General features: G+C 41.6%; 2 protein-coding genes and 1 long non-coding RNA gene across 3 annotated transcripts in view; 2 read left to right on the top strand and 1 right to left on the bottom strand.

The window, feature by feature from the left end:
• atr (ATR checkpoint kinase) overlaps nt 1–15,941 on the top strand; it is a 22,073-nt gene extending 6,132 nt beyond the window's left edge. The window contains exons 13-48 of the mRNA XM_088432700.1: nt 23–123; nt 614–785; nt 863–1,018; nt 1,195–1,389; nt 1,474–1,659; nt 1,727–1,822; nt 2,350–2,480; nt 2,574–2,717; nt 2,788–2,881; nt 3,499–3,624; nt 4,180–4,386; nt 4,464–4,577; nt 4,714–4,829; nt 5,729–5,849; nt 5,933–6,070; nt 6,152–6,335; nt 7,114–7,283; nt 7,373–7,537; nt 7,988–8,079; nt 8,272–8,363; nt 8,446–8,623; nt 8,878–9,063; nt 9,247–9,406; nt 9,937–10,116; nt 10,192–10,334; nt 10,451–10,548; nt 10,628–10,857; nt 11,448–11,579; nt 11,689–11,889; nt 12,253–12,396; nt 13,057–13,207; nt 13,269–13,425; nt 14,221–14,374; nt 14,452–14,603; nt 15,324–15,429; nt 15,671–15,941. Coding sequence (XP_088288826.1) covers nt 23–123; nt 614–785; nt 863–1,018; nt 1,195–1,389; nt 1,474–1,659; nt 1,727–1,822; nt 2,350–2,480; nt 2,574–2,717; nt 2,788–2,881; nt 3,499–3,624; nt 4,180–4,386; nt 4,464–4,577; nt 4,714–4,829; nt 5,729–5,849; nt 5,933–6,070; nt 6,152–6,335; nt 7,114–7,283; nt 7,373–7,537; nt 7,988–8,079; nt 8,272–8,363; nt 8,446–8,623; nt 8,878–9,063; nt 9,247–9,406; nt 9,937–10,116; nt 10,192–10,334; nt 10,451–10,548; nt 10,628–10,857; nt 11,448–11,579; nt 11,689–11,889; nt 12,253–12,396; nt 13,057–13,207; nt 13,269–13,425; nt 14,221–14,374; nt 14,452–14,603; nt 15,324–15,429; nt 15,671–15,844 — 5,346 coding nt within the window. The 3' untranslated portion in view covers nt 15,845–15,941. The remainder of the gene's footprint in view (nt 1–22; nt 124–613; nt 786–862; nt 1,019–1,194; nt 1,390–1,473; nt 1,660–1,726; nt 1,823–2,349; nt 2,481–2,573; nt 2,718–2,787; nt 2,882–3,498; nt 3,625–4,179; nt 4,387–4,463; nt 4,578–4,713; nt 4,830–5,728; nt 5,850–5,932; nt 6,071–6,151; nt 6,336–7,113; nt 7,284–7,372; nt 7,538–7,987; nt 8,080–8,271; nt 8,364–8,445; nt 8,624–8,877; nt 9,064–9,246; nt 9,407–9,936; nt 10,117–10,191; nt 10,335–10,450; nt 10,549–10,627; nt 10,858–11,447; nt 11,580–11,688; nt 11,890–12,252; nt 12,397–13,056; nt 13,208–13,268; nt 13,426–14,220; nt 14,375–14,451; nt 14,604–15,323; nt 15,430–15,670) is intronic.
• LOC148412504 (uncharacterized) lies at nt 13,853–17,578 on the bottom strand. Its single transcript, XR_015867747.1, has 3 exons — nt 17,335–17,578; nt 15,651–15,838; nt 13,853–14,571 (listed from the first exon to the last, which is right to left on the bottom strand). It is a non-coding gene; the product is annotated as an uncharacterized LOC148412504 (long non-coding RNA).
• On the top strand, nt 17,044–23,066 carry LOC148412503 (endophilin-B1-like). The gene is made up of 10 exons (XM_088432704.1): nt 17,044–17,477; nt 17,916–18,057; nt 18,214–18,342; nt 18,417–18,550; nt 19,353–19,445; nt 19,553–19,639; nt 19,711–19,734; nt 20,211–20,300; nt 20,465–20,565; nt 21,488–23,066. The coding sequence occupies exons 1-10, from the start codon at nt 17,421–17,423 to the stop codon at nt 21,729–21,731; spliced, it is 1,101 nt and encodes a 366-aa protein (XP_088288830.1). The 5' UTR covers nt 17,044–17,420; the 3' UTR covers nt 21,732–23,066.

The raw sequence follows: 23,066 nt of genomic DNA, 5'->3' as shown, positions 1-23,066 counted from the left end.
CGCGGGGTGTGTATGTTCCCAGCTGCTGACGGTTCGGCTCAAGGAGGCCTTCAACAACGCTAAAGCCAAAAATGACGACGACTTGCGCCACAGTCTCATCCTCACCACCGGAGAGATTGGCCGGTGAGGAAAAATACGAGAGGTTACGTCAACTCTATCTCTCTTTCAGGACACAGTTAGGCCCAAAATCAAATAAACCTGAAAGCTTCATCATAGCTGTCCCTAGCATAAATGATCTGCTAGCTAGCAGCGCTTGAGTGCTTCATATAGGCCGTTGTGTGGCTCGGTCTCCATTATAGCTGCGCCTAGCATAAATTAGCCACTAAATATGAGCGCTCTAGTGCTCCATGTAAATCTGCTTGTGGCTCGGGGTCCATTATGGCTGAACTTAGCATAAATTAGCCGTTAGCTAGCAGTGCCTGAGTGCGCCATATAGACTGAAATGGGGCTCAGGCTCCATATAAGCTCCACATAAGGCTGAATTTTCATTTCAGACCAAAATTTATTTGAAAAGGTTTGTAAGATGAGGAAAGTAGTCTAAATTTTGAGTATTTTTTCAGTGATGTTTGTCTCGTAGTTTCTATTGAGTCACCTTCTAATCTCCCCTCTCCAGAGCCTCTCAGGGCAGCTTAGTGTCCTTCTCCCTGCTGCATCTGCTCCACTGTTTGCTCTCCAAGTCATCGCCCATTTCAGTGGGCGCCTACACTCAGATTAGAGCGTTGGCGGCCACCAAAGGAATGGAGCTGCAAACGCTCTTCAGTCAGCACAAGAACCCCATTTGTCAGGTGAACCAGCACTGGAACAAGATCTTACTTGACACAATTTAATCTCCGAAACTTAAAATGACATATGTTTGTTTAAGTTCCTGGTGGAGTCGCTGCACTCGCGTCACTCCTCGGCCCTGCGCAGCACGCCGCAACCCAGCACCGAGTCGGCTCATCAGCGGGAGCTGGCGCTTGATATCTTGGCTCAGATCGCGCATGCGTTCGACTTCCCGGACCTCCACCGCTTCCTCTCTGTAAGTATTTGAAAACCGCGCGGTGATATAAAACTGTTTTTAAGGCCACAGCGCCAGCTATACAAATACCATGGCGTCTGCTCAGTAGACAATGTATAATGATAAAAAAGAAAGTATGCAATATATGAATTAATTTCCAAGCTGCCTTGCCGTTGTTCCTATCTTGGGATATTCAGCGGACTCTGCAAGTGCTCTTGCCTTACTTGGCCGCCAAGTCCAGTGCCACAGGCTCCGCCCTCATCCGCACGCTGGCCAATGAGCTGAAGGCCAACCGGAGGGAGATCCTCATCAACAACTTCAAGTACATCTTCAGCCACCTGGTCTGCTCCTGCACCAAGGAGGAGTTGGAGAAGGCCTTCCGCTACCTGCAGGTAGGAAAGCCATTCCGTCCTCTTCTCATTTAACAATTCAGTGTTAACAAATAAAGCATGATGACATGTGATCTTATTATTCAGAGCGAGACAGAGATTGAACTGGGTTCCCTACTGCGCCAAGACTTCCAAGGGCTTCACAACGAGCTGCTGCTGCGCCTGGGCGAGCACTACCAGCAGGTCTTCAACGGACTGGCCATCCTGGCCTCCTTCGCGTCCAACGACGACCCTTACCAGGGGCCCCGTGTCATCACCACTCCGGAGCACATGGTATCCGGATACTTTATGAGAAAATGTTTTTAATTTTCATATGACATCATGTACTTTCTCCACGCAGGTGGACTACCTGCAGCCCAAGCTGCTGGGAATCCTTGCCTTCTTCAACATGCAGTTGCTGAGCTCCAGCGCAGGAGAGAAGGACAGGAAGAAGCTGGTGAGCTAACCGCCATGACTTGATCTTTGGAAAAAAAGAAATTCTGAAAGGTCTTGAAAGGCTGACGTAACCTTTGTGTCCCTTTGAGAATGAAAATACGTTGACGAAATAGCAAATGTAAAATAGCGTTTGTCTTTGTCTCCTGTTTTTTCAGGATTTCTGTCGGTATTGGCACATTTATGTAATGCCTTAAAAAGAAGAGTGTCTTTTCTTTTCCAACTAAGAGCAAATTAATTGGAGCAGGAACCTTTCGATTCAGAAATACAAACCCAAGTTCATAAATATTGGGGGAAATGCAAAATACTACCTGAAAATTTTGAAAATGATGCAAAAGCATATATTTAGAAATACACAAATAGAAAAATATTTTAGAAATGTAATTTTTTAGAAGCTATTTGAAAATAAACATACTCTGGCTAAGTTGGAGAAAAACAGTGCAAACGTGTTAGTTTGATGGTTCGAGGATACTTTTCATCTTCTTTCATACTCCATATTGAATTGAGCCATTGTACTTGCTTGCTTTTGAGGCGCTGACCAGCGTGATGGCGCTGATGCGACTGATGGGCTCTAAACACATCAGTTCAGTTCGGGTGAAGATGATGACCACCCTGCGCACCGGCCTCCGCTTCCGAGAAGACTTTCCTCTGCTCTGCTGCCAGTCAGTGACCTTATTGACCTGACTCACTCCCATTCAACATTTAAAATCGAAATATGAACGCTTTCGACCATTTTTTTTGCCCCTCGCCCGCAGAACGTGGGAGTGTTTTGTGCGAAGCGTGGAGCCGGCGCATCTGGGCCCCCTGCTGAGTCACGTGATCGTGGCGCTCCTGCCGCTCATCCCCCTGCAGCCCAAAGAGACCGGCGCCATCATCCGCTTCCTCATTCTCGACAACAGGTCAGCTATCCGGTACCATCGCCTCGCACGTTTCCGCTCCCATTTCATTTCATTTCCGTGTCTGGCGCAGGGAAGAAGTCAACGACTACCTCCATGAGATTTACTTCCTGCCGGAGCATCCTGAACTTAAAGACATCCACACGGTGCTGCAGAACTACAAAAAGGTCAGTTTGACTGTGCGATCTCTATCTATCTATCTATCTATCTATCTATCTATCTATCTATCTATCTATCTATCTATCTATCTATCTATCTATCTATCTATCTATCTATCTATCTATCTATCTATCTATCTATCTATCTATCTATCTATCTATCTATCTATCTATCTATCTATCTGTCTGTCTGTCTGTCTGTCTGTCTGTCTGTCTGTCTGTCTGTCTGTCTGTCTGTCTGTCTGTCTGTCTAGATCGAGTATTAACAAGCTGTTAGATCGATCTGTCTGTCTATCTATCTAGATCGAGTATTAAGCTGTTAGAGACAGACAGATCGATCTGTCTGTCTGTCTATCTATCTATCTATCTATCTATCTATCTATCTATCTAGATCGAGTATTAACAAGCTGTTAGATCTATCTATCTATCTATCTACCCACCTACCTCCCACTCTCTCTTTCTCGCTCTCTTCCTCGCCAGCTAGCAAGCTAGCTGTCTGTCTGCCATCCAACTATAGATACAACGATGATGATAATAAAAGAAATATAAGGAAATGTGAAACTTAGTCTCGCCACTCTACAACATTAGAACAAGGCATATTCGAAATATGCTGTGTATATCCCTAGTTGACAGCTAGCAACAGCGACCTGGCTTCCGCACTGCAACTCTCCATGAGAGCCGTTCAGCACGAGAACGTCGACGTCCGCATCCATGCGCTGACAAGCCTCAGAGATCTGATGCATAGCAACCAGGTGACCACAAAGACATGGGTGTGAAAAAAGGAGTTCCTTATCCAAGGTTCAACTTTTGTTGTATTTTCTAATTAAAAAAAAAAAAGTGCTGTCTCTTTACAATTTAGCATTTCCTTGTAACCTAATTCTTGTTGTATTTTATTTTTAAAATAACTAAAAATCAATTTTTGGCAAGCTTTGGTAGAATTTTGTTTTCGAAAAAATATCGTGCTGTTTCCAGTTAGCATTCCTCGAGTAATTCGGGATACGTACGTAACTGGTACGTAATTTGGGATAAATATATTTCTTCAAACACTTTATAAAAAACTAAAATGTTATTCAATTAATCGATGGAATATTCAATAGAAAAATCGGTTCTAAAAATATGAAATAGTAACATCCCTAATCTAAATACACACAACTTTGACCCTCCTAGCTTACCTCTGCTATAGGCACGTATCTGCTCTGATGAAATGAATAGCATCGCTCAATAGTAGAAATATCCTCAGAAATATGAGCTCATTCTCCATCTTGTGGTATTGCCAACTCCTCATATGTGAAATATGTGTACCCCAGGAGTGGCTGTCCAGGCAGGTGTGCGCCAGTGAGTCTGTGGAACCGGTCATTTCCAGCCTGGTGTCGGTTCTGCTCAAGGGCTGCCAGGACTCGTCCCCCGAAGCCCGCCTCCTGTGCGGCGAGTGTCTCGGCGAACTGGGCGCCGTTGACCCGGGGCGCCTGGACCTGTCGCCCTCGCACATCCACGGTGATCGCAACACCTTTGTGGTATGTGTAAAAAAATCCAAGAAAATTACAAATTAGCTCCAAAAACATTCTAATATTGTTTTTGTTTTTTTGATCAGAGCGGCGTGGATGACCCTAATTTCGCCTACGAACTACTGACTGAACTAACCCGAGTTTTTCTGGCGTACGCCGACAACGTCCGAGCGCAGGACTCTGCTGCCTACGCCATCCAGGTACGCACGCCACTGCCGCTATATTGATTAATCAAAAACTATTATAATTTCTCCTTTGCTCTGTTGACGCTTGAATGCATGGGAATTTGTGCGCATGCGAAAATGCAATTGCGTTTGTTTGAATCCGTTTCCATAGGAGCTGCTCGCCATCTTCCAGTGCCGCGAGGGTCGGCTGGACTCGCCCGGACGTCGACTGTGGAGGAGGTTCCCGGAGCACGTTCAAGAAATTCTGGAGCCTCACCTCAATAGCAGGTTCTACACGGGAGCCTCGGTTCTTTTTCGATGGGCCGCCGTATCCCAAATTTGTATGCAAATGTCCGCCGCTAACCTGCGCTATGAAATATGGAGAAACCCTCTAATATAGTGTTTTTTTTCCCCACATTTCAGAATTTCCAGAATTTTAGATTTATAATTAAGTCATCGACATTATCAAGAAATATTATACTCAATTTGATGAGTAAATAATTTTTCATGTACGATTCCTGTCTTTAAACCCACATTTTGCCACTTGCTGCTGACTGAAAATGACATCACCTGTGCTCAAGGCTCAGGTAGCGACCAATCACAGCTCAGTTTGGGAATATCACATGACAAACTGGTGAGTCATGATTAGTCACACGGGTGATGTCATTTTCAGTCGGCGGCAAGTGGAACTGTCTTTTTCCATGTTTTAATTGTACATGAATATAGAAAGAAAACAACTTTTTTACTTCTGAAAATGGCCAAATAAGTAGACTCAATTCAAAATACAAAATTGTACTTTTTCTTTTTATAGTCCTGAAATTCAATTCCAGGTACTTATGTTTTTTTTTGTTTTTGTTTTTTTTCCCCAAAATTTTTAGGCCAATTGAATTAAGCACTGAAGTACTCGATTACATTGGATCACTAAGTAATAAAGTAATCAATTAATTTATGTCCTAAGAGTACATTTCTTTAGGTACTAAAGTTTTTAAGTAATACATTAGGTAAGTAGGTAAATATTCTTGTTGGGATGATACTAAATACACATTTAAGAAGGGGAAAGCATATGTTGAGGAGAACATACTAGACAGAAATGAGAAAAAAAATCTTAGCTAATAATACAAACACTATGACATGAATGAAAACTACAAAATTTGGATGGAAAATACCCAAAATGTGGTATGTTGCAGGTACAAGAGCAGCCAGAAGGAGGCCAACTGGTCTGCGCTGAAGAAGCCCATCTACCTAAGCAACCGTGGCGGCAAGTTCTCCGACTGGGCCGCCACGTGGGCCGCCTATCTCATCAGCAAAGTTAGAACACCCGTAGAAACACTTTTTTTTTTACAATAACGAAATGATAGTCATTAGTTTGCTTTTTTTAATTTTCGTTTAAGGTGCGAAACAATTTGGCCAGCCGGATTTTCACCTGCTGCAGTTTCATCATCAAGCATGATTACAAGGTGACCATCTACCTGCTGCCACACGTGCTGCTCTACATGCTGCTGGGTTGCACGCCGGCCGAGCGGGAGGAGGTGAGCGCTCCGCAAATCAGACGCTTTCATCCTTGATTCATTTTGTTTTGTTCTTTTTTTTTTGTTTTTTGGGCGCTCCAGGTGACGGAGGAGATGCTGGCGGTGCTGACGGAAAACGACGGGCGCGTCCGAGAGACGGCCTCCAGCCGGTGGCAGCTCAGCGCCCAGACCGTCTTCAGCATGCTGTTTCACCTCACCCAGTGGAGCCGTCGCATTCTCTACGTGGAGCCCGGCGAAAACGCCGCCAATCAACGCGCCGCTCGGAGTAAATCTCAGCTTTTATTTCACGTGCATTTTTCGCCCGAATCTTCAGTTGACATGAAAATATTTTCAATGTAAAAATTCTTATCTAGTCAATACATTCGTAAAAAATAAAGAATTAAAATCTAGCAAATATTTGAAACAAAATTTAAGTATACGTAATATACGTCTTTCACAAAATCAGATTTACGTCTCAGAAAATTACAAATTGAGATATTGATCAATTCCAATTTTACACTTTCTTTAAAATGATATATAATGCATGGAGGTAGTGCAGAATTTGACAAAAGTAAGGCAATTTGAATATTGCCAAGTTGCTTTGAAAAACCGACTTAAAGTTTTGACACATTCATCTTTCAGTGATCATCGTCTTTAAATTCCTTATTTTTTTTCACTTTGATTACAATTTGACCCTTAATATCTTTTTATATTTATTATAAAAAATATATGTATGTACAAGGGTTGTTTATCATTATTATTATACTTATTCATGTTTAATGCATCTATGACCTTCTATTCTATATGATTTTGAAATTTCGGACTGTATTTGAATGTGTCATGCCCGCATAGGCAGCTTGGACGTTTCAAGCTAATCGGAACGTGACCAGCACTACCAGGAAAAACTTCAAAATAAAAGCCTATTAAGGCTATTGCATTGATGTCCATTTATTATTTTGGTTTGTTTAGTTTATTTATCACGACCTATGTAGTTGCTACTTTGTTACCGTTTGTTTATTTCGTTCTTTGTTTTTCAATGGTTTCACTTCATTTTTGGGGTGTAGCACAGAGTGGCGAGTACGAGTGCGTGGTGGCCTTCCTGAAGGGCATCCGGCAGGACGTGATGGCGAGGGCAGCGCTGCGCTCCAAGGCCTACACGCGGGCGCTCATGCACTTCGAAGCCTACATCCTGGAGGAGAAAAAGAACATCCAGGATCATCTCAGCTTCTTGCAGGTGAAAACCCTCCACAAGCTGAATTTCAACAACTTTAAAAATACACAGTCAAACCCCCCCCAAAAAAAGTGATAATTTTCCCGCCACAGACGTTGTACGCCGCCATGCATGAGCCAGACGGCTTGCGGGGGGTGGACGCCCTGAGGCAAGAAGAGCCGACGCTTCGGGAACAGATCCTGGAGCACGAGAGCATCGGCCTCCTGCAGGACGCCACCGCCTGCTACGACCACGCAATACAGCTCCAGTCTGACCAGGTTAGGACCAAACGCTCCCATAGCCTTTACTGTGTACATCTACGACAATGTGGGAAATCCGAAGCACGCTTAACCTGCAACAGATATAAAATTTTACCGGTATGAACACGGTAGAGGAGATTTATTGTTTTGCTACAGTTTTTACACAACTTATCATGACTTTACTGACTTATTTTGTCCACATTGCCTTTAACGCAGCTCCATCTAGTGGATGCTTAACCCAACCGCAGCCACTACTATAGCTTCTATTCTATGCACCTTATAATGCGGTGCGCGTTATATATACGTATTTTAATAAAAAAACAGCTTTGAAATAGGCCATTCAGTGAAGATTATAATCCAGTGCACCTTTTAGTGCAGAAAATCCGGTACTTCCACCGCATTTCAGTTCACCCACAAAATAGAAACTGCATCCTCAATTGTATTGTTACCTTTTGTACCGCCGCCTAGATCGGCCACTATCACGGCGTCATGGCGTCTCGCTTGGGCCTGGGCCAGCTGTCCACAGTCATCACGCAAGTAAATGGAGTTCTGGCCGACAAGTATGTAACTCACCTTTGGATGGAGCTTGTATTTCTCTAACATTTTATGCTATGTACTCCACCGTATTCTGCTAGGACTATGATAGTTCTTTTTGTGTTTTGCCTCCCACGCTTCGCTGATATTCAAATGAGATGGACATAGCTCCAAAAGTCTATTGTTAGTCCTCATGTCAACGTCACTGCATTTATTAGGCAGCAGTGGACCTCCGAGCTGAACGCCTACAGAGTGGAAGCTTCCTGGAAGCTGGGCAAATGGGACCTGCTGGAGGACTATTTAAGTTCAGGTAAGCAATCCCCCTTAAAAAATGTGATCTATATGGGACGTCCCCCCCAAAAAATGAATTGAGGATCCGATTGTGCCTTCAGACCTCCAGTCCAGCACGTGGGGGGTACGACTGGGTCAGTTGCTATTGGCAGCCAAGAAACAAGACGGCGCCGCCTTCACGGAGAAGCTGAAGCTGGTCCGGAAGGAGCAGGTGGTCCCGTTGTCGGCCGCCAGCTACGAGTGCGGCTCGTACCAGAGAGGATACGAGTACATTGTCAGGTCTGTCGGCTTTGTTTTTTGCTTTTACTCTGGTCTTGTCGTTTTTAGAGTTACCCTCCTTTGCCTTTTTTCTTTCTCAAGCAAGCTGTGCTTTACTACCAGTCAGGAACCTTACAGAAGTGGTTCCACTAAATACTCCAAACTTTTGACTAGAACTGTTCATACGAGTCGATGCGGAAAGTACCGCATTCGCTCCTTTTTTAATTTGTTCTGTATCTGTTCTGCTTTTCCGTGAACTATTCCCGTGGATTCAGGCTGCACATGCTGAGCGAGTTGGAGCACACCTTCACCGAGCTACAGAGGCAGGAGGGAGGCTCCTCCCCCGGCCTCAGACAGCTACCTTCCCATTGGTCGGATCGGCTGGAGATGACGCAGAAATCCTTTCGGGCCAAAGAGCCCATCTTGGCCCTCCGTCGCGCCCTGCTCAACCTGCAGTCCAAGTAACAACCCCCATTACCTCTTTCGCTACCGTTGACGGATTTAGCCGACAAATATCTCAGCTTTAATAAGTTCAAAAATACATTTACCTTGTAAAAAGATGCCGTGTTTTAAAAAGTAAACGCCTCACTTAATTAGATTCTCCCAGGAAATTACAAACGACGTTTTACATAATACATTTCCAGGCCTACGAGCCAGAAGCTGGTGGGCGAGTGCTGGCTGCAAAGCGCCCGAGTGGCCAGGAAGGCCGGACATCATCAGACGGCCTTCAACGCGCTCCTGAACGCAGAGAACACGCACCTGGCCGAGCTGCTCACCGAGAAGGCCAAGTGGCTTTGGTCCAAGGTAGGATGTTACCTTTTCTTCATTCCAGACCCGCATACCGTAGGTCAAAATCCACGCGATAGAAAAACCATATCTAACACAGCACAGGAATAGGACATTACATTTGGTGGGAAACATGGCCGCCAGGCAAGCACAGTGGTTAGCGACGCTAGCATAGCAACAGCATAGCAGTTGTTGCTACGCTAGAGTTTAGGACCCCAAGGAACCGACCTCCTTTTAATCAGTTTATTGCCATTCATTCTCGTAGTGCGGCGCGTAATCATCACAGGGGGCTAATCACTGTGCTTGTGGCGGCCATGTTGGTAGGGTCAACTTTCCCACCAAACACAATGCAGGGAGATTGAAATTGAAGTCAGAAATTGTTTATTGAACAACTTGTGGATTCCTGCCCTGAATTTCACTCATAATGATAGAATTGTTAAAATGTTTTCCTTGACATCTCTAATACAGTGTTAATTATATATATTTTTTACAAATATGAATGCTCCTGTGTATAAATTAATGGCACTAAACCCCCTCTTTTTTTTCAGGGCGACGTCCACCAGGCGCTGATCGTGCTACAGAAGGGCGTGGCTCAGTGCTTCCCCCATGAAGAACCCCCGTCGGACCTTCACGACCTGCAGACCAAAGGCCGAGCCATGCTGCTGGTGGGCCGCTTCATGGAGGAGACGGCCAACTTTGAGTCCAACGCCATTATGAAGACCTACAAGGTTGCTTTTTACTGAGTATTTCAGGCGGGAAAGTCTGCCAGCTTTATTTGTTTATTTATTTATTTATTTGTGAAGGACGTGACCAACCTTCTGCCTGAGTGGGAAGACGGCAACTTCTACCTGGCCAAGTATTATGACAAAGTCATGCCCATGGTAACCGACAATAAGATGGAGCGGCAAGGGAACCTCATCAGATATATCGTCACCTACTTTGGAAAGTAAGAACCACTGTGTTAAAAAAAAGAAAAAAAACGTTAAGTTTACAAATTCGCTGCCATTGATTGAGCCGGATTTACGTAATCCTTGGTGGACATCTTATTTATTTTTCATCCAGAGCGCTTCAGTTTGGGAACCAGTACATCTACCAGGCTATGCCCCGTATGCTCTCCCTCTGGCTGGACTTTGGAGCCAAAGTGTGCGAATGTGAAAAAGGTGCGCGGTCATTTGACTTTCTTTGCCATGAGATGGTTTTCAAAAGCGCATTCAAGTGCAAGACTGTCATCTTTTAAAGCCGGGCGGACAGACAGACAGATGCGACAGGAGCTATCCAAAATCAACGCCACCATGGGCGAGCACTGCGCCAACTTGGCTCCCTACCAGTTCCTCACCGCCTTCTCACAGCTCATATCCCGCGTGTGCCACTCCAGCGACGACGTCTTCGCCGTCCTCATGGCCATCGTGGCTAAAGTCTTCCTGGCATATCCGCAGCAGGCAATGTGGCTTATGACGGCCGTGTCCAAGGTTTGCTTTTCGCAAATCAAACTCTTGTATTGCTGTTACTTTTGCAACGCTTTTGCATATTGTAGTTTGAAGTTTTTCATTTATTGAAAAAGAAATGGTAATTTTTATACTTTAAAAAAATCATTTTGCGGGCCAGATTAAACCAATTTGTGTGGCAGAACCAGCCCATGTGGCTGTAAGTTTAACACTGATAGAGTGGCTTTTTGGTGCCTAGGAATTGTTGAACTTCCTTTAGGATCTCTATTTTGACATAAGTATTTCTTTGCTGCCACCTTGCGGCATATGTGAACAATTACAGTACAGTATAAACCTAATGTTTACTTCAACTTTAGCTTCATAAGTCCACTTCTAGTGTTACTTCTAATAATAGCGTCAAGAAAGACCAGCATTAGTACCGCAGTTAGCTTCAGTGTTAGTGTAAAAAGTTAGCTTAGGCGTTATCGTTCAATTTTAAATGTTAGGGGGTTACAAGAAGAGCAAAAAACCTCTGCTTATGCTGCTAACTTATGTTCTTCAGAAAAATGAGTTATGCTCATGAATATCAACTGTATTTAACTCCATGCTGATGTTCTTGCCACATACCTCCTCAGTCATCCTATCCTACCCGCATGAACCGCTGCAATCAGATCCTGAAGAAAGCCATCAGTCTTAAACCGTCTCTGGACAAGTTTGTTTGTGACGCCAACAGGCTCACTGATAAGCTGGTGGAACTTTGCAACAAGGTAGTGAGCAATTCGGGGAAATCAAAAATATTCAAAAAATATTCTTTAAGCGCATACAATCCATTATCCAGGCTTCTTTCGACGTTTTGTTTCTTCGGTTTTCTTCCAGGTGAATAACGACACCAACAAGCTGAGCATGAGCGTCCACTTCAAGCATTTGAAGCGTCTGGTGGAGGAGCCCACCTTCAGTCAGATCCTCATCCCGCTGCAGTCCGTCCTCATCCCCACGCTGCCCAACACCGGCGGGGCCAGCAGCACCCATGACGCTTTCCCGGGACACTGGGCCTACCTGGATGGCTTTGAAGACCATGTAAGGCCTTGAACTTACGGCTCGATGATTACGTTTGTCATGGATTTCCTTTAGTGCCTTCCCATAAGTACTCCTTACACTAACAGCTATGGGTATCAATAACAATAAACAGGAAGGAAGACAACAAGGTTATTTTTCTCGTGAGGAGAGCAGACAGGAACCTGACCCTCGCCGATCTCCTTCCTGTCTGGTTACAGATCCTTACCCCTACTCATTTATTCATTTGTGTTGACCATATATACAAAAGCCATTGCTGCCCTGAAGGGTTGGGGGAGACATCTCGAAACAATGTAAACAATCAGTTTGCGATTGGACGGCTGTATCGACCAATGAGAAGCTGAAGTAACGGCAGTCTTTTCCTAGGTGGAGATCTTGGCCTCCTTGCAGAAGCCCAAGAAGATCAGCATGAAGGGCTCGGATGGGCGCAGCTACACCATGATGTGCAAGCCCAAAGATGACCTGAGGAAGGACTGCCGACTCATGGAGTTCAACTGCCTCATTAACAAGGTCATTCATTATGTGCTACACCCTCAATTTTTTTGCCAAAATACATTTTACCTTTACGATAGTTTTACCTTATTTAGTTGCCAGGGTGTGTATATTTATTTATTCAACTGCAAAAAGTATCAAATATCCATAAGGGGCGAGGCATTTATCCAGCAGATGTCTTCTTTTTACAAATGTATTTTTGAACAGTATCAGGTACTTTATTTACTTCAGAGAATGTGTATCAGATTGCCAGATTTTACGAGTAAGGTGTACATTAAAGAGAGTCTATTCAGCTACAGATAATTTTTATTCGGCATTTATTTGGCAATTTTTTTTTGAGGGGAGGCCTTAAGTCATTTTCCATGTTAGTCGTTTATCTGTAAAAATAAATGTATATACATTATGCTGCAATATTTCCTCACGGTAGCCAAATGTAATTCTTAACTCACTCACAACGCACCTCCAGTTGTCTACTTGCCCATTTTTTATTGGAGGGGAGGCCTAAAATAATTTCCCTGGTGAGACTTTAGCTATAAAAATCCATTTATACACATTATACAACGGTATTTCTTCATGGAAGCCAACGGTAATTTTTTACTCACTCGCAAAGCCCCTCCAATTGTCTCCTTGTGAATTTTGATTCGAGAGGAGGCCTTAAGTCATTTTCTGTGTTTGCAGTGCCTGCGCAAAGACGCCGAGTCACGGCGTCGGGAGCTGCACATCCGCACCTACGCCGTCATCCCTCTCAACGAGGAGTGCGGCATCATCGAGTGGGTCAACAACACGGCGGGACTCCGCCATATCCTCAACAGGCTGTACAAGGAGAGAGGTAGGCCACGCCCCCCAAGGCAGATCGATGGCAGCATTGAGCCGCGGCGTGGGCCTTTCAGGCATCTACTTGTCGGGAAAGGAGTTGAAGAAGATGATTCTCCCCAAGAACACGCCCTTCGAGGAGAGACTCCGCGTACACAAGGAGGTGCTGTGCGTTCGACACCCCCCGGTCTTCTACGAGTGGTTCCTGCGCACCTTCCCTGACCCCACGTCGTGGTAGGGCAGAAAAAAATGATGTTCGCATTCATCCTTTTTGGAGATGAATATTTTCCTATTGTTTTATGTAATTTGATATGGTGGGTTGATCAACTTTATGTTTATTTTGGGTGTAGTTTCATTCTTGACCACTAGATGGCAGATCACTCTCTTTAATTGGTCACTAAAGGCGAATGAACGAAAACAGGAAGTACTTTTAACTAAACCCAGATTTTTGCACGTATAACGTACATACTCGTAATTTTCCATTTAATATATTGCTTTTTTTCTTAAATGTTGTTGTTTGCCATTTTATTTTTTATATTTTGAACTAGTCCTCTACTTTTTAGTCTTTCATGTTAGATGTTGAATTAAAATGATTTAAAATAAAAAGGGAAATAAAAGTATTTTATAAAATAAGATACTATTCAAATCAGTTTTGGTGGATTTGTGGAAAAAGATTCAAAACAACCACAGTTTTTTCTTTTTTTAATTCTGTTTGTAATAGTTTTTAAATTTGCAAATTAATAATGTTATTTTTAGAAGGGGCAGGTGGTGCAAAACATTTTTTTTTTTTCATATGTTTATGATTTCAATATTTGTATTTGGATTTTTTTCTTCCCATAGTGCATTTCACTCAATCAATAAAATATCCGACCCTATATTGAGGTTGTATTAGTATTCTTATTGGAGGTTTTTTTTTTTTTGTTTGTTTCTTGCAAGGAGAATAAATCTCCCGGCCCTCCGTTTAATGTGTTTTACTTGTTTATTTTTTATTTATTTACTAGTTTTTCTTTGACCGTTTTGCGTCTTCAGGTACAGCAGCCGCTCGGCATACTGCCGCTCCACCGCCGTCATGTCCATGGTGGGCTACGTCCTGGGCCTGGGGGACCGCCACGGCGAGAACATCCTCTTTGACTCCTTCACGGGGGACTGCGTGCACGTGGACTTCAACTGCCTCTTCAATAAGGTTGAACTCGCTTGTTTATTTAAAAAAAACTCCCTAATATAATTCCCCGTATCGTGACGAACGTCCCTCCCGTCCAGGGGGAGACCTTCGACGTCCCCGAGGTGGTGCCCTTCCGCCTGACCCAGAACATGGTGCACGCCATGGGGCCCATGGGCATCGAGGGGCTCTTCAGGCAGGCCTGCGAAGTCACGCTGAAGCTGATGAGGGACCAGAGAGAACCGCTCATGAGGTAACCAGCTACAACCTCAAATCTAGCACGAGTAACCATGTTAGTATTCATCGTGGAATTCTAGAAACGAATGCCGTCTCTGGAACTGTTAGGAAGGGGCAAAAAATATCGAAGCCACACGTACTCCAAACACAAAGCAATCACTTTGTGGAAATATGTAAATCACTCAAAATGCTTTACTTTCTTACTTACTCACTTTCTTACTTTGTTTGGTTCTTTACTTTTTTTACTTACTTAAATTTCTTACCTAACTTTGTTTCTTTACTTCCTGACTTATTTTCTTACTTTATTACTTACTTAATTTACTTACCCAACTTATTTGTTTTTCTTATTTTCTTACTTTGTTACTTTACTTACTGTTCTTGCTTAACTCTCTTACTTTAGTTTGCATCTTTACTTTTTTACTTACTTAAATTTCGTACCTAACTTGTTCCTTTACTTTCTGACTTTTTTTCTTACTTAATTACTTACCTAACTTTACTTATTGACGTTTTTCTTATTTTCTTAACTTTGTACTTTACTTGCTTAACTTTTTTACTTATTTACTTACTATTTGTTTTTTTTTACTATTTTATTACTTAGCTTAGTTTTTACTGACTTTCCCACTTAACATTCTTACAATACTTACTTCACTTACATACAATACTTACTCAATTTACTTGCGTTGTTTATCGGTTTATTTATCCATGTATTTATGACTTCAACCTCTTTTCTTTCCAGTGTCCTAAAGACTTTCCTTCACGACCCTCTGGTGGAATGGAGCAAACAAGGCAAGGGACTTTGCAAAATTCAGGCCAATGAAACCGGAGAGATCGTCAACGAAAAGGTGCGCAGAACAAAACTTTTTGCACTCTCTAAAACTGGAGCCGGAAAAGATTAAAAGGATGGCTGAATATTAGCTTTTTCTTTTTTTTTCAGCAAAAACAATTGTACATTTTTGCATTTTCTTTGCAAACGTTAAGTCATTGTAAATCCATTTTAAGGTTTTTTTTTTTTTTAAATCGTTTTTCAAAATTCCGCCATTAGTTTTGACAGCGTCCCACTCACCGCTCTTGTTGATCCGGCAGGCCAAAACGCACGTGTGCGACATCGAGCAGCGTCTCCAAGGCGTGATCAAGAGCCGCAACAAAGTTCTGGGACTGCCTCTGTCCATCGAGGGCCACGTGCACTATCTGATTCAGGAAGCCACGGACGACAAGCTCCTCTGTCTGATGTACGTGGGCTGGGGGCCTTACCTGTGAAGTACATTTCTAATACACCTAAGCCTCATTCAACATGTTAGCGGCTTTCCTAGTTTCTGGAAACTTGACATTTATGTACATCTTGTTAATAATTGTGTTGTCCTGTTTAATATATATATATATATATATATATATATATATATATATATATATATATATATATATATAATATATACTGTATAGATTTAATTGTGTTGATAATAAAATATAGCTCATGAAGAGTGAAAATCCGCCTATATTTGATGTCTATTGAATATATATATATATATATATATATATATATATATATATATATATATATATATATATATATATATATATATATATATATATATATATATATATAAAATCTCCAGACATTAGGCTGGTCTAATTCCTTAACTCTTCTTAAGTGACACTGTGACCTGCTGTCTTAATCCCTCAACAAGCTCGAGCAAGAGATGGCCACAGACAAAGCCAGTCATGACTTGTCAAACTCAGAGTGAATGTATATTTTATTTTATGTTTCTTTTTTACTTCTTGCCAACAGTTGGCTCGTGCTGCAAATCTATTTTGACGTAATGCTACGGATATATTGCGGACCAGTGATGGAAAGTTTATTTTTCGCAAGGTTCCGAAGAAATATGTATTTTTCATTTTGCTGTTCAACATTGCAAAATTGGAGGATTTTTTTCTTATGTTTTATGGTTCATGATGTAACCATACAAAGGGGTTTTATATGTGCGTTTTAGTTTCTGCTTCTTTTTCCTTAGGGGTAAAGATGCCTTTTATTTTATTCTTAGTTTTATTTACAGAATGGATAAGTGCATCTATTTGAGCGACGTTACAAAATTGAATTTTGATTAAATTAGGGCAAAAAAATTCAGGGCAGAATTATTGCACTTCAAAATTCTATGGGTGAGCAAAATTGCCTTAAAATAAAATCAGATTCTTCTTTTGCACATTTTTTTTTTTCTAATTTACCCTGTTAAAAATAAATGAGACGTTTTTAAAAATAAATTTTCAATAATAAGCCCCAGTTATTTGAAGCTAATGCTGGTAACAGTGTGCCAACACTGCAGGTCCGTTTGGCTTTTGGCTTTAACATACGATACTGCATTGAGCGTTTCGCTGTGTTTTTCTGTTTTAAATCTTTGCCATGTGACTGGCTAAGAAACAGGTTGTTTTTGTAAGCCGTTTTAGACAAACTTCCGTTTCGTTTTATTTTGGCGGGTCCTACCGGAAGTTTACAGACTGATTCTAAATAGTCTCATCCTATAGAAACGCCCATCATACGCACCGAACGCTTTCAATTTAAATAGTTAACTTTTTCTTTCATAAATAATTTGAATTCCTTTCTATAACGACCTAACCATTCGAGCTAAGGTGAAGGTAAAACGAACGTAAACACGACGACGACGTCATCGTCTGTTTCACGGTCACTAGCTAATCTTGACCCAAAGGAACATGGCGGGGTCAGCGGGTGGCCGTCGGTCGCTCAGTCCGCTCACCTAGCTCGGTTCCCGGGGACGGAGGATACTTGGACTCCGGTCTCGACATCGGGTACCGCGCTCCTCTCGACCTTGACGACGTCGTCATGGACTTGACGCGGTTGGCTGCGGACGCCGGCCAGTTCATCAACCGGGCAGTCCAGGTAAAAATAACGAAATTACGTTTAAAAAAAAACAAACATGAAAATGGTCCTGGCTAGCTTGAATTTGGTTAATGTCACCCCTGCATACTGTTGATTTTCTAATACAAGTTTTGTTTTATCCTCATTATATGGAAGTTGGAAGAAAAGTCAATGTGTATGTTTTTAAATGTTAATAATACTCAATTTAGAGGTGCTGTCAAATATTCCTATATTTTTTTTAACCGTCACCGTTGGAACGTCACTCCATGACTCTTAAAGGGATATTCCACTTATTCAGCCACAAAAACGTAATGTCAATAATTGATCTGATAACTATTGTTAATGGACATACAATAAGTACCTTTTCAAATTTGGTTGAAGCACCATAAGGATTAGGCGAGTGTGTGTGTGTGTGTTCTGTTAATGGTGTATTAACAATATTGCCGTGGCGTTTTTCAGTACACCGGGGAGAGTCTTGGTCAGGCCGACAAAACCGATTTAGAACCCGGACTGGAGGAGCTCCTGACCCGAGTGGATGCCACCAAGACATGGACAGACCTCATCGTCTCGCAGACGGAGGCCATGTTGCAGCCCAGCACAGGTCAGTGTTACCGAGGTGATTTTTGTGGCTGAAAACAGGCGCGTAATTCTTACTCCTCTAATCCAATATTAATTAGCAACTGCGCTTTTGTCTACAAGCTCCTCTCAGCACCTCTACGTTGTTCTAATAACGAACCTTGTGTTTTGCGCCGAGCAGCAGCGCGGCTGGAAGAACGATTATATGAACATCTGGACTGGCCCGCCCCCTCCCGACCTCGCGCTCAAGAGCTCCTTGGCGACCAGATGATTCAAGCCGGGCTGGAGATGGGGACCAACAGCCCTTATGGTGAGTCGGAAGTCGGCATCCTAAAAATCTGAATATTATCATCATCATGGCAGCGGTGTGATTTTTAAATTCAGGAACGTCGCTCCTGAGGTGCGGCGAGGCTCAGAAGCAGCTTGGTGAGGCCCAGAGGAAGTTTGCCCAAAGCGTCAACATCCATTATCTGAGCCCTCTGCGCCGCTTCAGCGCATGTGAATACAAAACCATGCAGGTATCACTATTTACGTGGCGTCGTTTGTGCTTATTTCTTAAAGATTCAAACATGTTAAGTAGCCATTACACGGAGTCCCTCAAGGGTCAATGCTTGGACCCAATTTTTCTCAGTTCAGACAAAACAACATAACAAACAAACAACCGCATACAACCAAACAACATAAAAAACAGAAAACACAAAACAACAGCACAAACACAAAAACACAACTAAGAACATAATTGTTTTATGTTCTTAATTGTTCTTAATTCTAATTGACACACAAACAAAACACCAAAAACAAACACAACAAAAAACACAAAACAAAACACTGCAAAACAAACAAAGAACACAAAAGCAATGCACAAAACCAAACAACAAAACTCAAAAAGAACAAAACACAACGAGGAACGCAAACAAAACAAAATAGACACAAAAACAAACAACAAATCAAAAAACTAACAGCACACAAACAAAAACAACAACACACATCACCAACATAAAACCAAACAATACACCTAAACAGCAAACAAACCCAAAACACAACAATAAACACAAACAAAACAAAAGACAGAAAAACAAAACCCGAAAACATCACACACAAAACAACAAATACCACAAAACAAATAACAGAACAAAAACATAAACAAAACAAACCAGCCATCAAAACACAACACAAGAAAGCAAACAAATCCAAACGACACAAACCACATAAACATAAAACATAACACAGGACAAAAACACACACAAAAAAACCCAACACAAAATAACCCCTTATTATCCCGATTGTTACCGTGTGTGCTCATTTTTCATTTGCGTTCAGGACGAGCGCAGGATTTTGCTGAACAAGCGTCTGGACCTGGACATCGCCAAGGGCAGACTGAGGCGAGCCCAGCAGGCCCAACAAGAGTCCAGAGTGAGCGCCATCTCAAATATCACAAGGTCAAACGTATGTGCAGTGCGCCGTGGCCTGACCCCCCCCCCTTCCGCCCCGCCCCGCCCGCCCCGCCCTCCTCGCTTCAGGACCTCAACGCAAACCCGATGCAGGACGACTCCTTTTCTTCTCACGTGTCCTTCATGTTCCGATTCGTGCGCGTCGGGTGGATGAAGGTGAGGCGGGAACAAATCCACTCAATGTCAAAATGGCAGTCATCTTTACTCCCTCTCTCTCGTCCAATCAGATGTGGGCGCAGGAGATCTCACAAGTGAGTGAGTAAAATACACACACAAACTATGAGAAGCGTTTCCCCATATATATGCTATATATATTTATTATTATTTATTTATTGTATAGTTTGAATTAATCATTTATAATCTATTTTTGATTGTTTGATTAATTGTTGACCACATTTGGAATATTTTTATTTTATATCATTTTACTATATATTATTTATTTGTATAAGTAGTAGTATTATTTATTTATATATATTCATTATATATTTTATATTTTTTAAATGATCAGTTGATTAATTGATGACCATATATTTATTTGGGCAAATCTTGAAAAAAAAAAACATTTTGGCCCTACAAATCACCTTTTGTAAAACGAAATGAGTGAATTCCATTTCAGTATTAATGCTAATGCTAGTTACTAATGTAACCTAAAAAAAATGTGGAAAAAATGAGAGCGAGCGAATCCTCTCCGGATGCGCTTTTCATTTAAGGTTGTTTTTGTTTTCAGGCAGAGATGGAACTTCGGATTTGCGAGTCTTTGTTCCTTCGCCAGTCGGAAGTCACGCGACAGCTTTTGGGAGAAATTAGCAACACCCACGTACGTACGCGCTTTGTCCATATTCAACCCAGCGGGACGGCCTGTTTTCGACGTCAGTGTTGTGGGCGGAGAACACATGTGTTGCCCAGAGACCGCAATTTTGTGGTGTTTTAGTGACGCACGGGTTGTTAGTGATTTTTTTTGTTGTTTTTTCTCGTCATCAGGACAAGCACATGCAAAGCTTGGGCGATTTTGTGGATGCGCAGACTTGTTACTATGCCCAGTGCAAGCAACACGCCCTGGAGCTCCACAAACAGCTGGCCAGGTGGCAAAAGTTGAATTTCTTTCCTATCTTAGCTCCAAAAAAAAAAATATATATATAAATAACATGTATTCATAATGCGACACGATAATATATTTTTATTTTTATTCGTTTCTCTGTTAGAGGTTTGTGCTATTGGATAAAAACGTACCCTAAAAAAACTTTTTACATTGTTCTGAAAAGGAAGGTAAATCGTTTATGAAATTTAACACTTTAATGTTTCTTCCTTTATTTTTTACAAGTCGTATTTTATTCGGGAAAGTTCGATACCACCGTTTTTTCAAACTGATACCAGCACAAGTACTGTACTCAAATTTTAAGCAGTCACCGATACCAAGTTCTAATACCACTAGTACTTTTGACACACAAAATGTCCACCGAGAATAAAAAAATAATTACGTACTAATTTTTTACATATAATTTTTATATATATATATATATATATATATATATATATATATATATATATATATATATATATATATATATATATATATATATATATATATATATATATACTGTATATAAATATATAAAAAAAAAATATATATATATATATTTCCACTTTTTTTTAATTATTTTTTAATCTTATAGTTTTAATGTCATTTCTTTCAGTGATTGTTTAGAGTTTTTTTTTGTTACCGTTTTGGAACTACACAATATGAACAAATGAGCCTTTTTATTTTTATAGCCTTTATTTATATTATATATATTTATTTATATTTGTATGTTTTTTTTTTAATAACAAAAATAATTGTTGATATTTTTACAGTTCACAATGCTAAAAAAGTATTTTTTTTCAAAAGGCTTGTATAACATGAGACTAACATCAGTCTAACAGATTTAATATTTTTATTTTTTGACATCATAATTGTGCATCAACAGAGTCCCCGGGCGATTTTTTGACTCTGAATTGTCCTTGCAGCATCCCGGCCGTTTTGTGTTCCAACAAATGGCAGTCGTCCATCGCCAACGGCAACCGTCCCTCCGCCGAGCCGGATCAAGCTTCTCCCGCCTCCGCAGTCGTCGTCCACCATCTTCCGGAATTCGACCAAGACTCTTGGACCGCGGGAGTGAGCGCTAACAACAACAACAACCAGGAGCTTGATCACGTCTGTCAATCAGAACAAGAACGTCCTCCATCTTGTGAGCCCGCCCCTCCTGAATAATTTGAGCGTGCGACATGTCTCAAGTCTTGTCCCGTCACGGCCAAGCAAGTCAGGTGAAAACACGACTCCTATTGACCACTACTAGCTACTTTAACCAATAGGGACGGAGACTTGAAGACATTTTTTAACCAGGAGTGGACAAATTCTAACTTTGTCATAATGCATTTTCTCCAATTCAAAGTTCGACTCTCAAAGCAAGTCTTGTCCCTCAAAAAGATCTGTGAATTTGTGACGACTGTCCTAAATGTCCTCCCAAGTCCAAGAGGTCCCCGCAAAGACAGTAAAACTTGAGATTTGGTCCCCACCTTGTATAAAAAAACCATTGGCAGAAACACACGCGTATACTGTGTGTGTGTTTGCGTTTCGAAACCAATTAAGGTGAAATAGGATCGTTGCACACTCACTCACAGAGGTTTGTCCATCATAGTGTGGACATCCCAGTGACATAATGCATTTCCTAGCCCCTGACCTTAACCATCACAACAGATTGCGTAATCCTTAGCCTTATATCAACCCTTACACAATTCAAATTTAGGATGAAAAAGCAAGGATCGACCCTAAAAAGAGGTCTGAACTGGCCTAAATGTCCTCACAAGTCCAAGTCGTCCACACAAAGACAGTAAAACCTCAGATTTGGTCCCCATCATGTTGAAAAAAACAAAAACCAAGGACAAGCACACACGGTGTCACCCCCTCAGTGGTCCCAATAGGTCCATTCAAGTTTTCACGTCCAGATGTTGTTCATTTTTCCCTCATAGAGGCCATGTTGTGACGTGTGTAATGGGGGGGGGGGGTCCATAAAATGGAAACACATACATGATGTACAGTAGATGATGTCATGGTGTAAAAAAAAAAAAAACATAGAGGTGTTTGTGCGTATATGTAGCTGATGTCAGCATAGTTAATATGGAAATAAATATGTAAACAGTGACCTGGTGCTCCGCACATGGAGATTTTTATTCTATTTTCAAATAAAACCTTTTTTTTTTTTATTGACTATATCACAAAGTTGTGTGATTTTTTTTTTTTCATTTTTACGCCATGTCTAAGTTAAATATTTGCATTGTTTAACTTACTTGATAAACTTACTCGATGATTTACTTTTTGTGTTTAGTTATTTATCTATTAATCTCAAAGTTTGACTCACTTATGAATGTATTTTTGCCATTCCCTTTAGCGCAGCTCATCTAATGGATGCGAAACGCAACTCAGCCTCTAGCTTCTATTCTATGCGCCTTATAAAGCGGTGCAACCTATATATTTACTTAAAATCGGCCATTCATTGAATGCGCGCCAGAAAATATGGTACAAAACAATAAATAACATATTGACTGA

This window comes from Hippichthys cyanospilos, chromosome 14, assembly GCF_059441005.1.
Source record: "Hippichthys cyanospilos isolate Australia breed blue-spotted pipefish chromosome 14, RoL_Hcya_1.0, whole genome shotgun sequence".
Taxonomy (NCBI): Eukaryota; Metazoa; Chordata; class Actinopteri; order Syngnathiformes; family Syngnathidae; genus Hippichthys; species Hippichthys cyanospilos.
Note: the sequence above shows the minus strand (reverse complement) of the source record. Positions and strands in the feature narration are given on the sequence as shown.

Bases quoted from the DNA above. Each gene is read 5' to 3' on its own strand.
- LOC148412503 (XM_088432704.1), top strand. From the start codon at position 17,421: ATGGACTTGACGCGGTTGGCTGCGGACGCCGGCCAGTTCATCAACCGG. The intron at 19,640-19,710 runs GTGAGGCGGGAA...TCGTCCAATCAG, and splicing joins TGCGCGTCGGGTGGATGAAG to ATGTGGGCGCAGGAGATCTC. The intron at 20,301-20,464 runs GTACGTACGCGC...TCTCGTCATCAG, and splicing joins GAGAAATTAGCAACACCCAC to GACAAGCACATGCAAAGCTT.